A 16809-nucleotide genomic window follows, 5' to 3' on the forward strand; every position below is an offset into this window, starting at 1 on the left:
GGTTCCTTTTTGAAGGCCCTGATGATAAAGTGCGAAGAGATTTGGCCACAGACCTTTCACTCATTGAAGTAAAACTGGCAGCTGCCGGAAGAGTCAAAGATGAGTTCAGTGCTGAGAAAGAAGCAGCCCCACCTGTTTCTGGTGACAAATCAGGACTGGGTAGGGAGTTTGATCAGGAGAAGAAAGCTAATGATAAGCTGGATACTGTATTAGAAAAGAGTGAAGAACATACTGATTCAAAAGACCATGCTAAGGAAACAGAAGAGGCTGGTGATAAAGTTGAAACATTTGGATTAGGAATAACCTACGACCATGCTTTGGCCAAAGAACTGACCATATCAAAAGATGCATTACCTCTCATGGCTGAGAAAACAGAGAAGGGTCTTAGTTCAGTGCCAGAAGTAGCTGAGGTAGAACCATCCAAAAAAGCTGAACCAGAACTGGATTTTGCTGCAAAAAAAACTGACCAGGGTCATTTAGATATTAAAATCAGTGACTTTGGACAGATGGCCTCGGGGCTAATAGATGCTGGAAAGGCAACAGAGCTTAAACTAGAGGCTATACAGGACCTCGCTCCCTTATCTGCAGCACCTCAGGAGGCAGATGCACTAATGGGTACTGAGTCTGGCCACATGAAAGAAGCCACCAAAGTCAGTGAGACAGAAGTCAAGGAGAAGGTGGCCAAGCCTGACTTGGTGCACCAGGAGGCTGTAGACAAGGAAGAATCCTACGAGTCCAGTGGTGAGCATGAAAGCCTGACTATAGAGTCCTTGAAACCTGATGAAGGCAAGAAGGAAACATCCCCAGAATCTTCTCTAATTCAAGATGATATTGCCATCAAATTGTCAGTGGAGATACCTTGTGCACCTGCTGTTTCAGAAGCTGATTTAGCCCCAGATGAGAGAGCGGATGTCCAGATGGAATCTATTCAGCTGCCAAAAGAAGAAGGCAAAGAGACCCCAGATATATCTATCACACCGTCTGACATTGTAGAGCCACTGCTTAAAGCCATTGGGGCTGAACCAGCAGAAGCTCAGAGCGAAGAAGAAGAGATAGAAGCCCGCGGAGAATATGATAAACTGCTTTTTCGCTCAGACACCCTTCAAATTACCGACCTGGGTGTCCCAGGTGTCAGGGAGGAATTTGTGGAGACCTGCCCAGGTGAACACAAAGGAGTGATTGAGTCTGTTGTGACAATTGAGGATGATTTCATCACTGTCGTGCAAACCACAACTGATGAAGGGGAGTTGGGTTCCCACAGCGTGCGTTTTGCAGCCCTAGAGCAGCCCGAAGTGGAAAGGAGGCCGTCCCCTCAGGTTGAAGAAGAGCTCGAAGTAGAAGAGGCAGCTGAAGCCCAGGCAGAGCCCAAGGATGGCTCCCCGGAGGCTCCGGCTTCTCCCGAGAGAGAAGAGGTTGCGCTCTCAGAATATAAGACGGAAACCTATGACGATTACAAAGACGAGACCACCATTGATGACTCCATCATGGATGCTGACAGCCTCTGGGTGGACACGCAAGGTGTGCATTATTATTATTTTTTTTTAATTTTCTGCTCCCAAATAAAATCCAGTAACCTAATGGAATTCTTTTTTCATTTTAAACATTTTAAAATATCCCTTTATCTCTTTATTTTGCATTTTGTTAAATAGATGAAGGATTTTGTACATTTGTTACTAATGTTTTTGTTGTTGTTCTTGTTGTCATGATTTGCTTTGATCCGCAGATGATGATAGGAGCATCATGACAGAACAGTTAGAAACTATTCCTAAAGAGGAGAAAGCTGAAAAGGAAGTTCGGAGACCATCTCTTGAGAAACATAGAAAAGAAAAGCCTTTTAAAACCGGGAGAGGCAGAATTTCCACCCCTGAAAGAAAAATAGCTAAAAAGGAACCTAGCACAGTCTCCAGAGATGAAGTGAGAAGGAAAAAAGGTTCATTTAACAATCACTTCTTTAAAAATGTTTTTGAAGTAATTCATTATGACTCTTTTGTAGAAGAAACTGCCTAACAGTGGTAACTATTTATGAAATTTTATTCAGTTTTGCTCCAAGTGTTTATTTTTTCCTGATGGTATGCTTTTTGTGTTTTCTTATTCATAGCAGTTTATAAGAAGGCTGAACTTGCTAAAAAAACAGAAGTTCAGGCCCACTCTCCCTCCAGGAAATTCATTTTAAAACCTGCTATCAAATATACTAGACCAACTCATCTCTCCTGTGTTAAGCGGAAAACGACAGGTGACTGTTCAATTCTGCAATGTGGCTGGCAAACATAGACATGTTTCGTTTCGTTTTTTTTTAAATCTCATTACCGTAGCAGCTTCTTCATTTGTTTTTCTTCCAAGAATCTCAGCAGTCATGAGTGATTTCGCTATTAAGTGTCTTGTATCATTATTCTTTTTTTTTCCCCTCCCTGCAGAAGAGGTCATGACCATCTGTTTCTTTGTCATGCTCAGACTTAACAGTGATTGTATCTTGGCATTGTGCTCTAGTTTCACGTTCTGGGAATTCCTATTTTCATTCTGTGTGTTTGGTTAGACGATGGCGATGAATATAACCGTGGTATGCATTCTCATTATTTTGCCTATTTATCTCCCTCATGCTTAAACTCATACATATTCGTCCTATTTTCTATACTGTTACTGCCAAATCTGTTACTGATGTTGATGAACTTACTGAAAACCACCAAGAATGTATGATGATTTTGAGACTGAAAATGAAAAGCAAATCCGGGGTAAAACAGTGGTTGCAAAATTACTTTGGAAAGCAAAGGTAAAAAAGAAAAAAAAGAAAAGGAAATTGTCTGGTAATCCCAGATTTTATGTCTCATATTCAGAATTACGAAGGCTTATACGGTACTACATCTCTTAGCTGACATTATATCATTGAGATTTTCTTAAATGTGTTGGATCCAAACTGCTAAATTTTTCTATATAATTCTGTGTTCAAAATTCAACGGTAAAACTTATTCCCCCAAAATTTTTGAAAACTTATGTCTGTTCGTATTTCACTATCTTCTTCTTATTAGGTCTTCTTCAATATGCTTGTTTTTCACTGTTGAAAAAAGTGGTGGAATGAAGGTGTGAAACATTACAAATCATATAAAAATCACACAAATATCTGTAATGAGAACTCTATTCCTAAATTTTAGTGCTAAGTATTTATTAAAATGTATAATTGTACTAAGATCATCTTATTTTATAATATGTTTTATTTTATCATTTATAAAGTGTTAATACTTGCAGTCTACGAAATAAGATATGAGATTACTAAATCTGAAAGGAATATTTTCCTTTTCATTATACATTTGAAGTGCCTTTTTATAAATATTCAGATGGTTTTAAATGTTAAGAGTGGCATTAACCTTTATAAGAAAAAGAAAATCAAGGTAATTAATGGTTTCATGATAGCCACTAAAAATTCCAAGTATTTTGTATTTGTTTTTTTTTTCACTTAGTGCTTTCCTTCAGGAAGTACTCTCTAAGGCAGTATTTGAAAGTGGAAGGCTTATAATTATACACAAACCTTGATTATAAAGGTTCAAGATAAGGAGTTCCTCTAAGTTAACAGGAATTAACATGACATCTCTAAATCTTATATCACAACTTAGTTAATTTTTATTAAACTTGGAATTTTTCTTTTAGTTAGACAAATGCTTGGGTGGGCAGAATCTCTTGGTTTGGGCATTAAAATCCTATATCTTACCTGAGAAAAATGAAAGAATATGTCAAGATTGTGGGATTTCAGAGGAAATGTCAAATGATTTGGTGAAATACCTACCTGTCATTGGTATTCAGTTTACCTCACAGAGTAAATTGCCTTTGTTCATTCACTTATTAAAGAAAATTTATCATATTTAGACTAATTAGGATCTTTTCTTATTCTATTCAAATATTAAAATACTCAAGCAGAAAGCATATACCAAACATGGGTGTCATTGGCTTGAAGCAGACTATATATGTCGCAGAAATTTGAGATATATTATAGAAATAGTAAGGAGGCATAATTTTGCACTGCTGCTGCTGCTGCTTCAAAAAAATCAGTTCCAGGATCTTCTTCTTCAAAAAAATAATCAGTTCCAGGATCTGTGAATAATCTTACTAGCTGGTTCTAAATAGTATATAGCATATTGTAGACAGTTATTATTTTTGTGTTAGAGCTGCAGATGGCATAAGAAACCTTTCTGAAACTTAACTCAAAGTGCTTATAAGGATAAGTATTTTTTTTCCTGAGGTTTTCTCTCTCATGAAATACATTAAGGAGGAAGTAAACACACAAGCTCATGTCTTTCATTTTCTAAGCACAACTTTTAAATACAGATAGTTTTCCAAAACGCAAAGAATTGTTTTCAATCATGAGAGATATTTAAGTCAAGTCAGGTAAGTCATCAACAGAAAATATGCTAAAGATACGGAGTTTAAAATTGAAACCAGAAGTATTAAATAGAGCAACAACAGTAACAGATGTGGTAATAATTTCATACAGTAAGTGCATGTGTAGAACATGTTCTGTATTACTGAATTTAAAATTCCTCTCATGTTTTCTCTCTTTGACAAGCTTTTTTTTTTTCCCCTTCTCTTCTCATGTGGTGTGTTTCACGTCAAACAAATGTGTCATTCATATTGTGAAATGAAAGGGTGCAAAGAGAAAGGGGTTGGCTGACCAAGATAGTTTGGAATATAAAATGCAGAAATATCTGTACGTATGCCAATGGCTACAGAAAAAGGGTTTGGAAATTCCCATGAACTGTCTTTTATATCATGCCAACCCTAGAAACCAGTCAGTCCCCTGTTCCTTCAACTCCACAGCATTCAGATTATTATTGTGTGACTTCCATTCTAAAGGATCTATCCTCATGTAATAGTAATTTAAGAGTACATTGGTAACCAACAGAAAATTATTCGGTGTGCTTACCTGTGCTTTGGTAAACACGGGGTTATATTAATAGGCACACACTCTAGTGGAAACCACATGCTATAATGTTGTTATAATTCAGTTTTCTTCAGAAACTGAATTTGAGTCTCAAAATAAGAAAAATTCATTTTGCTTTGCATTAGTCTGTTGACACAATTGAACATCCAAAGGGTATTGAAAAATGCATTTAAGTGGTTTTTAGCCACTAAGTTTGGGGTTGTTTGTTTGTGTCTTCTCTTTTCCACAGCAGCAGGTGGTGAATCAACTCAGGCTCCCAGTGTATTTAAACAGGCAAAGGACAAGGTCTCTGTGAGTAGAACAACTTCTTTGTTCTTCATTTGACGCTCTCTTTGGTATTAGTGGCAACATTTAATAACATTAGATATAATTTAGACTTTAGCTGTTTATTCTTAAATGTCATCTTAAATTGTTCAGTCACCCAGAATGAGTCTTGGTGGCATTCAGGCATGTCTTAATGTCTTCTGGAAGGACATGTGATGGTAGTTGGTGAGAGCAGAGCTGAAATTTAGGCTGCCTCTTTAGTAGTAAGACAAAACGTATGAAACAAACGGTACAATGATCTGGCAAAAATAGGGGAGCCCAATTATTTACTTTATATAGATTCAAGATAAACCATTATAATCAGCACAAAACTATATTTTATAATACATATTTGTTTATGTAGATGAGCAAAAACAAGTAAAAATATATTAAAATACCCTCATCCAAAGATAACTAGTTACCATTTTGACGTAAAACCTTTTTTCTGCTCATTTACAGGTTTAATAAAAAAATGAAATCATTGTGTATCAGTTCTTTAATTAGACAGTAAACAGAATTCCATATTATTAAACATTCTTGTACATCATTTTAATGACTACATAACATTGCATTTTATTTATAGTGATATACTTAATGAATTCCCTATTATTTGACATTCAAACTGTTTTTTGTTATTTTAACAATATCACTATAGAAATATTTTTGCTAAATCTATGAATGCATCTATATTTCCTTAGGATAATTTTCTAGTAGTGAAATTATTGTTTCAAGAACAAAGTCCATATTTAAGGTTTTTGCTACATGTTGTCAAATTGTCCTTCAGAAAGAGTCTCCTGACTTTTATGTCCTCCAGCTGTATATGAGAGTGTGCCCATGTTCATTATTGTTACTTGGTATTACTAGACTTTTCCTATGTTTGGCAAGTTATGGAGTTGAAAGATATTGTTCTAATTTGGTTGTATTAATACTATTTAACTTCATATGTTTATAAATCTTTCACATTTCTTCTTTTGTGAATTTTATTTTTACATTATTAACCATATTTTTAAAACTTTTGAAAGACCAAAGCCAACATGAAGTATTTTTCTCCTTTCTTATTGAAAGAAAAAAATTAAAAGACTACTAACAAAATCCTAAAATTACAACAAATAATTTGAATGATGTTAATTAATAGCCTATCACAGTGCTCTGGACCTTAGCCATTGTATATACATAAATTACAACTCTTTGTTTAGCTTTCTAAAAACTAATAGGATTGTAGACTTCTACTTTTTATTTACTGTGAAAAATAAAAATTCATTTCCAATAATGACCAGATTTATCTTCTTGAACCTAAAGAGTTTTAAGTTGATAAAACATACACATACACACACACACACACACATTCGATTTTTATATAAATGTTTGAAGACATATTCCTGAACATATGGCAAGGAATAGAATCCATTTATTGATTTGGTAAATATTGGTCTTTATTTTGAAAACACTGTGATTTCAATATTTGTATCTCTTTACCTTCTGTTTCTCATGAGGAATTAATGAATTGTGTTTAAGAGCAGGGCTATAAAATAGACCAGGTCCAAGTCTTAACATTTGTTAGCTATATTATCTTTTTCTTTTATGCTTTAATTTTCCAAAAATAAGGAGAGGAGTAAAAATTCCTATATCATGAGTTAGTTGTGAAGATTAAGTATAGTAATTTTATAAAATAGTTCACTATGCAGTACCTAGAACATAGTATTTATTCAAGAAACAGCAATAGTTTTATTATTATTAATTATTATTATTTGAAAGGCAGAAGGTATCTTTAGGAGCAGATATAGAAAGTAAATTTGAGTTTTCCCCCTTTAAGACAGAAATTTTATATATACATTATTTGAAAAACCTTTAGGAAATTTTCAAGTCTCTTGGTCATTGAATAACTCAACAGGAATTGGTATTCAGTGCTTACACTTAAGACAGAAACCATATACATTTCACATGAAACTAACTTTTTTCTTTGTAAATTCCTATCTTGTTTTTCTGAAGATTAGACCACCATTCTTTCTAACTTTTTCTCATTTAACATCTTTTTCCCCTCCTTGTGACTTCATTCTCTTCCTATGTTTCCTAAAACCCTACGATTAACTTTTATTTATCTGATATTCACTACATCTATCAGAGCAGTTATCTGATTTTTCAATTGATCTTTATTGTGAACTTGACCTATAATCCTTCATTTTATTTGGATTTTTTGTTTGTTTATTTGCTTGTTTTATTGTGAGGTTTTGTTTTGTTTTGTTTTTAGTATGGGATTAGTAGTTTTCTTTTATAATTTGAGGCAATCCAATCACTCCATTTTTCCTTCCTCTGTCACGCTTTTGAAATTTACTATTTTGTAGGTAGCATTAATAAAAAAAGAATGACTTCTGCTGACCCAGTTAGCACTTCCCACACAAGGTGCTGGATCTGTAAAACAAGAAGAAATTTGTGCAATGCATGCATACTTACGCCTCTGTTAAAGCGGTTACAGAAATTAAAACTTGAGATAAAAAAAAAAAATCTGTTTAAACTGCTATTTTTCTAACAGCTAAATTATATTAATTACTTGAAGATAAAAATCTCTTTGACTTTGTCATACTTGTCTGTATTTTTAATACAGTTTCCCATGAGACATGTGGCATGTCAGCATAGCTTTCTAGCTTTCCCCAAAAGCCATACACATCCAACCCACTTACTTAAACTTGCTGACAATCTCCCTAGGGATTATCAACCCCTGTAAATGAAGTCTTGTGATTTTTATAGGCAGTCTCTTCAGTGCTGACTTTCATTTTTGGAATTAATAACACATCATACAAACTATAGTCTATGCATAAAAACGTTATAAATTTTATGATATTACTTGGTCTCCAGTATGCATTTTACTCATAAAATGAACTCGTTATATTATAAACTCTGCAATTTTCTGATGAAAGCAATGTAGATAATCTAAAAATATATTTTCTCAACTTAAAACAAATTTTCGTCTTAGGTTTGAAATATACTTTGTTCTAAAATTCTTGAAATGTGACCAAGATATTGGTTATATATACACCTTAAGGGCTCTGTTTATCAAAGGAACAATTCTAACAGAATCTCAAGATATTTTTCAGATATGATTTCATTGTAAAACCTATGGATTAATCAAATTTTGTACGAAAAAATCCATAAAGAATATTTTAATCTATATTCCCATAAATGAGTATTCTTAAGAGGTATCCAATGAGAGTCTCTTGTTCTCACATAAATATACATCTCTATCATTGATTATAAGCATTTATCATGTGTTCTTATTAAATGTATACATTTAATTTCTTATATGTTTATACATTTTTAATTTTCATTTTACTTCATAGTTTGGTTTATTTTGTGCTTTTGTTTGTTTTCTTTCATGGCTAGAATTCTACCTTGTCAAAGATTCCTGCCTTACAGGGTAACACAAAGTCCCCAAGATGCAGCTCAGCCTGCCCTAGTCTGATTAAAAGGGCTACTTTTTCTGACAGTTTTTTAATACAGCCCACCTCAGCAGGCTCCACAGACGGTTTGCCATACTCAGAATCAGGGAATAAGGTAAGGCAGCAGGTCAATCAAAAGCGCAGAAAGGAATATCATTTGAGAAAAGATTATAGGACACATTTCAGTAAATGAATAAAAATAAAGACTTTAAATTCTAAAATGGTTGACATATAAACAATAGACCTTATGAAAAACAAATGCAAATTAAAAGCTTCAATGAACGTTCTAACCGTTAAAAAAATTAAAAACATCTTTTTCTAGGTATACCATCCATTATTAATTTATTATTTATTTGCTATTTAATAAAATTCTAAATACAAACAAAATATATTAAGTGTTACATATAGCATATTATATATAATGTTGTGTAATCTAATAACAAATTATATCACGTATAATATAACAGACAATTTGGACTCAGCGTCAGACACATCAGGATTTAATACTAACCTCTGCCACCTACCAACTTGATGATCTTGAAAAAATTACATAAACTGGTTAAACCTGTTTCCTTGGTATAAAATGTATGTGATATTTGTGGTGAGAGTTAAATCATAAGTGGATGTAAAGTGCTTAGAGTTCCTGTCACATAAATGTACAATATATAGCAGTCGTCATTGTTAGGAATATTATGCATGCAGATTAATAAATTATGCTAATAAAGATTTTTCAGTAAGATTACTAATTTACTATAACTTATGTAATAAACTTATTTTATCTATGTTATTTAGAATCAGAACTTCACAATTAATTATGAACACCAACTCCAAGATAATATATTTTTATAAAACCTCTAGGCAAATATGAATTCTTTCTAAGTTTCAAAGTAAAAAATGCTTATAAGGATGTGGAATTCAGTAGTGTGTATTAAAAGAAATTCATCTATCAGCACAGGAAGAAAAGTAGCCAGAGCAATGTAATCACTTTGTGTAATTAAAATAAAGATTCGCGAGAACCCAATGTCCTTTTGTTTTCCCCAATCAGGATGGAGTAACCAAGAGCCCAGAAAAGCGTTCTTCTCTGCCCAGACCCTCGTCCATTCTCCCTCCTCGCAGAGGTGTATCGGGAGACAGAGATGAGAATTCCTTCTCTCTCAACAGTTCTATCGCCTCTGCAGCACGGCGGACTACTAGTAGGTTTATTTTGGTTTGGCTTCCTTTGTAATCATTTTTTTTAAAATCCCTTAAGTGGAGTAGAGCTTCTGCATTTATACTTTTCACTTTTCAGATAAAACATGCTTGGAAAAAGGTTTCATTTGTCCTAAGAATTAGAAAATCCAGCGTTGATGGGTCCAAAAGAGCATTTTGAATCAAAATGATTTGTGGAGGAGATGAGTACATGCTGCTTTATTATCCATTAAATAGAAATGAAACAAAGTAATTTTTCTCAGAATATATTTCTCTTTTTTCAAGTTTAAGGTAAAAAGAAATTTTGAGAGAAGTAATTAATAGAGAAAGCCAATAGTCATGGATTTAAAAATATATATATCTGTATAACCTTCATCCTTATTAGAAATCCAAGTTCAAAATATAATTGGAAAGTCAGCAAACAAAAGCTAGGATCCTACTCAAATAGTTAAGAATTTACCTTTTAATGAGGCTGTAAACAGCATGTTCTGTGCAGTAGCTTGAATTTCTTGTGACTGATGGCCCATCATGAACTGGTTGGCAGTTATCACAATTTATGTAAAGAATATAAAAATGTTCCAAATATTACCCACTTATATGTTGTGTTGCTACAAAAAGAATCTCTAGTAAACATGTGTTCAAATTACTTTCATAAGTATGTTTATATTATAACAAAAATAACTACAATTTTCAAACACTTGTAAGTGCTAAAATCTGAAGAAACAGTTTCATTCAGTTTAATTAACAGTGCTGGTGGTTAGATATTAATAACCTTGTTAAATCGACTGATTAAAAAAACTAACTTTATAGAGAGGGTAACCTGTACAATGCTACACAGCTAGCAAGTGGTTGAATTTGATTTTCAGCCCACTGATAACTTCACAACCTGTCCTCTTAATGTCATCTTTATATTTATTTGGAGGAAATAGTTCTACAGAACTGTTCTGTAGAGTCACTTGAATAATAGTATCTGTCATTTAAAATCTATTACAAAATGGTGGAAATTGCTACTACTATCACATTATATTTGATTTCACCACTTATTTTTTAAATATTGAATAATTGGCCCACTTAAAATGCAACTATTTTTCATGATATTTAAATAGTGTTTTGGGGTTTCTTTTTTTTACCTACAATTAAAGCGTTTATTATAATTAGAGCAGTTGTGCTCTACATCATTTAGTTTTATGAAGTATGAACATCCTTGAAATATGTGCTAGGAACACTTTGAAATTACTAAAACTCTTTTTTATCTTAGTGAAAATTAAGTATTCAAATGAACTTGCAAAGAAGGCACGTAAGAGTCAACACTATCTCCTGAGGAAAGATTTAACTCCAAATATCTGGAGTTGAAATTGGCTTAACCCTGGGGATATCATGACAAGACAAAAGCATCAAGTGCTCCTCAAAAGCACACCTTGAATTATGCTTGCATTTGTTGCTATGGAAACAAAATTGTACTTTATCTGTAAAGCCACATCTTCAAACCACTGTGTTCTGTCCTTTAAAATGTATCTGTATATAAATTGCTTTTTATGTTCTGAGCTAATTCTATTTCTATTTTCTAACTGTACTTAAATACATAAGCACATTTCATTGTACTATTTGACAGTGAACATGACTGATACTCTGATAATCTAAGGACATAGGGTTTATTTTATCTCTACATAGCAATAGCTAAAAGGCACAAGGACAATTAGAAGAGCATGCAATTTGCCTGTCATCTTAATTGCACACAAGAATGTTCTGGCATTTTGTACAGCTATTGAAACAATTTGAAAGAAACAATGTTATGCAGTAAGTTCATTTAGCCTAAGAGGATAGAAAGACATTATTAATGAGTAGTTGACAAGATAAATAAAAGCATGGTTTAATAAAGTAACTCCTGAAATTTTTAAATTGTTTTAGTATCTTAGAATTAACCCTTTTAACTTCAGAACATTCAAGAAACACTCATTTGTTATTTTGATGACTAGAACGTAACTTATTACAATAAAAACTTATATCTGTTGTGCAGCAGTGTTAATTAATGGCTTAATAGTAGTGATTTTTCCTAATTCTCCAGATGCAACACAACACCTTTATCCTTTGGTTTTCTAAAGTTTAAAGCCATTTTCTGAGTCTAGAAATGATACTTACCTTTAAAATTTTTTTTCTTTTAGTTAAAATGATTATGTACATCCAGGATATTGCTTAAGCTTCATCTTCGGGAAGTAAAAAAAAAAAAACATCTCAACACACTTTGATGAATTCTGAATCCAGTTTGTAACGTTAAAAAGAAAATATTTTGAACACCTACTGTGTTCAGGTCCCATGAAAGACACTAGTGGTAGGTACACTGGCAAATAATACAGAGAAGATCCCTATCCCCAAAAGATCTGAGCTATTCAGAGATGATGAAGTCATAAAGAAAACCTTTAACGAAGAAATAAGGTTTCTAAAGAGATTTTTTAGGACATACTGACTGACTCCAGCCTACATCAAAAACTTGGTCTGTAAACAAACTTAGTAGAGCCAAGTTGGTTGTGGTTGTTGTATCATCCTGGTCTTGAAATGTCATTTTTTGGAAATCAATAAAAATGCATAGTAATTTATCACTTCAGTCTTCTCATATCACATTTCATATTGCAAATTGAAGCGTTTACCTATGTTTAGCCCTTATGGTTACAAGACCAGAAGGACACAGGGCAACTTTCATTTGATACGTGGAAACTGTTCACTGAAAGAGGAAATAAAATTGTTCTGTTTCTCCAGGAGATTGAGCCTAGATCAATGAGTAGATTTACACTGTCTGTATATTAGAATTATCTAAGAAGCTTTCTTGAGCGTACTACTTGTAAATATTTAAGCAAAGATTAATTGTCCCCCTTGTCAGGAAGAACTTCCTGCACTGATGATCAGTTACATTAGATGGCTCTAAGATCCTTTCCACTTCATTGGGTTAAAATTAATGAGTTATACCTTTATCCTCTATAAAATTTCTAGAAAATTTGTTGATTTTTTTACAAAGTACACATACTCAGTAGTAAAAAAATGAAAGTATGCCCTTCCTATAAAATACAAAAAAGTAAAAGAATTTGTACATTTATTGGACAATGTATTGGAATCAATGTATTATTCTAATACATTGATTGGAATCAATGTATTATTCTAAGAGAAAAGGTTTTTATGTTAAGAGGAAGTTAAATATTAAGAAGTTAAATATTATACCTGGCTTAGAGTTTAGTATCATCTGGGTAAATGAGCCTCAATGTCCTCATTTTTAAATCAGGGATAAGAAGAGCTGCTTCTAATGATTGCAAGTAGTTTTTTTGGGGGGGTTGTTAGATGTTTGGTATTCACAAAAGTGCTTTGAAATCTGTAATATGTACTTTTATTTATATCATTCTTTCAAAAAAGCATTTGAAATGACATTCAGAAACACATTTTAAAAGATAATATGAGAGGAACATAGTATAGTAAAATGAGGGCAAAAGAGTTAAATGACAAAATGAGGCTAGGGTCAAGTTGAGGCAAAAAAAAATGCATCTCATAATATTCTGTGTAATTGACTGAGAAGGATTATTAATTTGATTCTAAACTGCCAAACTAGTAATGAAAATAGAGGAGAAAGAACATTCAGGTACAAGATTTACTGTGAATATATTGTTAAAACATCCTAGTTTTCTAAGGAGAAAAATAGACTTTGGTATTAACAGCTGAAGTAAATTTCCTTATAAAGGAAATACATGGTGTTGTAGAACAAAGTCTGATGTAATTGAACAGCTTTCAATAAATGCATTTGCAACTCACATTACTACTCAGTATAATCTGAGGAAGTAACTTTGAAACATATTTCAATAAATAACTTTCTACACAGGCCAAAGTTATGTCATCTAAATACACGGTTTTATGTTATATCCACCTGGATGTCAGAATGAATTTACTACACAGAAAAATGAATCCTCCGCATACCATACAAGGAATCTTCAGGAAATATGAGCCCACATAGAACATTAAGTGCAGATCTTTTTTGCAACCAAAGGTAGCTTTGTATGCTCTAACAATCACACAAGTAAAAAAATAGTTTTAAAACATTCGTAGTAATATTTAAGAAAAACAAATCAGGAAAACTCAAATTTTACTCTTGCAGTGATAGCAGTGAAATTTCAAAAAAATGTCACCGAATTATGAGCCTAAAAAAAGGAGGCTCTCACCTTTCCAAGCGTCGTTGTAATCCGTACTCTAAACACTTTAGAAATTTAATGTATTGCAAGTTCTAACAATTATGGGAAGAAAGATACTTTGAGGAGAACTTTCTGATGCTATGGTTTTGGTTTTGTTTTATTTGGTTTTGTTTTATTTGTTAATATAGGGTCAGAGCCAATTCGCAGAGCAGGAAAAAGTGGCACTTCAACACCCACTACCCCTGGATCAACTGCCATCACTCCTGGCACCCCACCAAGCTATTCTTCACGTACACCAGGCACTCCTGGAACCCCTAGCTATCCCAGAACCCCTCACACACCAGGAACCCCTAAATCTGCCATCTTGGTGCCCAGTGAGAAGAAGGTCGCCATCATACGTACTCCTCCAAAATCTCCCGCCACTCCCAAGCAGCTCCGGCTTATTAACCAACCACTGCCAGACCTGAAGAATGTCAAATCCAAAATCGGATCAACAGACAACATCAAATACCAGCCTAAAGGGGGGCAGGTAAGAATCATTTAAATAAGTATGTGCTGCCAGGTGTGAAATCCCACTAATTATTATGATGCCTTCCTCATATTATAAGCTAACAGTTCTTCCAATAATAGGGAAATAGAGCTGTTAAAGAGTTACTGGTTACAATTCATCGCCAAGAGTTCGGAATGTGTCTGAGAAACCTAGCTTATAAAATATAATGAAAATCATATGCCAAGTCCATTTCTTCTGGTTATTATTGGATAAAAATTGATCTGACCATATAGGAGAATCTTTCATTTTATTGCCTAACAGACCTTTTCTGAATGTATCTCTATTGCTTTGTGGATTTTAACTTTCAAGAGATTAAAATGACATTTATGGTATAAATTTGATCATTCTATTTTAGATCCTGACTGTGAGTTCATCTGACTCTATTTTAGTGATTCGAGTTTCATCTCCTTCTTTCTTCCTCAAGAATTTCCGATTACATCTAATACAGTCTCTCCATGTTCACTCCAAAATCTCAGCATGGTTTACCAAGTTTCTTCTCTGGCTGCTATTACCTAAACATTGCAAAGGGAAGACATTCATGTCGATAATAAACAGACAGTTCTATACAGTTCCGATGACCAAAATGTTGTATCAGAACCCTATTTAAGATCTATTGTATTGAATAGAGTTATTAGTAAAGCTATACCTATTAACTCTTAACTGCACCTCCAAAGCAAACATTCATATCTTTCCTAAACATGGAGCCTTGAGTTCTGAACCTTGCTTGTACACTGTGCGTTTGGACAAAACAATTAGCCTGGAAGGAGATAATACAAATGTCATTTACTATTTCCTTTGCAATATTGATTTACCCATGGGATAGTTCGACTTTTCTTGTCATTGAAGAGATAAAACACCCATCCTTGAGAGAATAGAGAAAGTAATAATTTGTTTTGTACATGAACAAACTTGTAATGCCCTTTCACCATCCCAAGAATGCCTTTCCTTTCAACCTCAATATTATTTTCTGCCGTTCTTTCTTTTGTCTCTTATTTTCTGCCACTGATTTTTGGTATCTCTTCTTCATGCAGAGAAAATGTATTTTTAGGGCAGGCTTAGAAGAAAGAGCTAACCGAAATGTGAAGCTATCAAGGACACCTACTCACTATTGGAACAAAAATTTAGTGTTACTCCTTCCTTTAGCAACAGAATTATTTGCTGTTTCATGATTCTGTTCAGGAAAGCCCCAAAAGTTAAGAAAAATCAACCAAAGTTAGGTCCTTAATATGTCTTTTTCAGAACAACTATAATATTCTATATAATACTATAGTCATAGAAGGATGCTCTGTCGTAGAAAGATGTTGTTAAAAATATGAGCTACAAAAACTCTTTTTAAGTAAAAAACAAATTCTACCAAATTTAAACTTATAATTCTCAAAATCTCTTAGTATTCTTATATTTATCTGAGTTTTTCACATCCAAGAGAAAGAAATATTTTGGCCTTTTTGGAAATATCCAAATTTCATATTATTTTTATATTTTATACATAATTTAAAAGAGTAAGTTGAATAAAATCAATTTAGTACCAATTTAAAGTTTATCATTTTAATTCTGGGTGAGGCCCCCCTTAATATAGAGTAATATTGTGTATATTTAAAATCAATTCTCTTCATAAATATCCCCATATTCTAGTATTCTCCTAAATTAAATGTGGGGTTTACTTCTTATATTCTGGAAAATATTGGTACTGAAAAAGAATCTGTTTCTTCTTAGAACCACAAGGAGATAGATTATTTTCAAGATATTGCATTGAAACTAAAAAAAAAAAAAAAAAATTGGAATAATTATTGATATAGTTTGACATGGAAATTTTATAATGCGATTTTATTGAAAGTACTCTTCAAGGTAGAGACAAAAAGAGTGGTTTTAGCCTCAACTTTTCTAGAATCACTGAGGTTAAACCAATCCGAAAAATATGAAAACATTTATTTTCGTCTTCTGCTTCTTTATCATATCCGGTTGTGAATATTTTTGTCTAATTTTAATTGACTTCTACTATACTTGGTACTTGGTAATTTATAAAATTGATATAACGATGTCTTATTCTCTTGACTGAACTAAACTTGCCCTAGAGATTATGGTAATTAAGGACAAATAAAGACATATGACAAAAATTACAGAAAGAACAAAAATAGCCTCAAAATCACAGTGTCATTTGAAGAAACTCTCTTGTTTAATAAAGGAGTTGTTAACCTGCTGCAAAATTATCCTATCTCAGCTTCAGATAACTTTGGAAAAAAT

General features: G+C 33.0%; 1 protein-coding gene across 1 annotated transcript in view; it reads left to right on the forward strand.

Annotated features, from left to right (window-relative positions):
* The window catches only part of MAP2 (microtubule associated protein 2), a 123809-nt gene that overhangs the window by 95846 nt on the left and 11154 nt on the right, over nt 1-16809 (forward strand). The window contains 6 exon segments of the mRNA XM_025039439.1: nt 1-1518; nt 1724-1930; nt 2099-2233; nt 5157-5218; nt 9710-9857; nt 14207-14547. The exon segment at nt 1-1518 is cut by the window's left edge and continues 16 nt beyond it. Of these exon segments, the coding sequence (XP_024895207.1) occupies nt 1-1518; nt 1724-1930; nt 2099-2233; nt 5157-5218; nt 9710-9857; nt 14207-14547 (2411 nt within the window).

This window comes from Pteropus alecto, unplaced genomic scaffold (assembly GCF_000325575.1).
Source record: "Pteropus alecto unplaced genomic scaffold, ASM32557v1 scaffold3, whole genome shotgun sequence".
In the NCBI taxonomy this organism is placed as follows: Eukaryota; Metazoa; Chordata; class Mammalia; order Chiroptera; family Pteropodidae; genus Pteropus; species Pteropus alecto.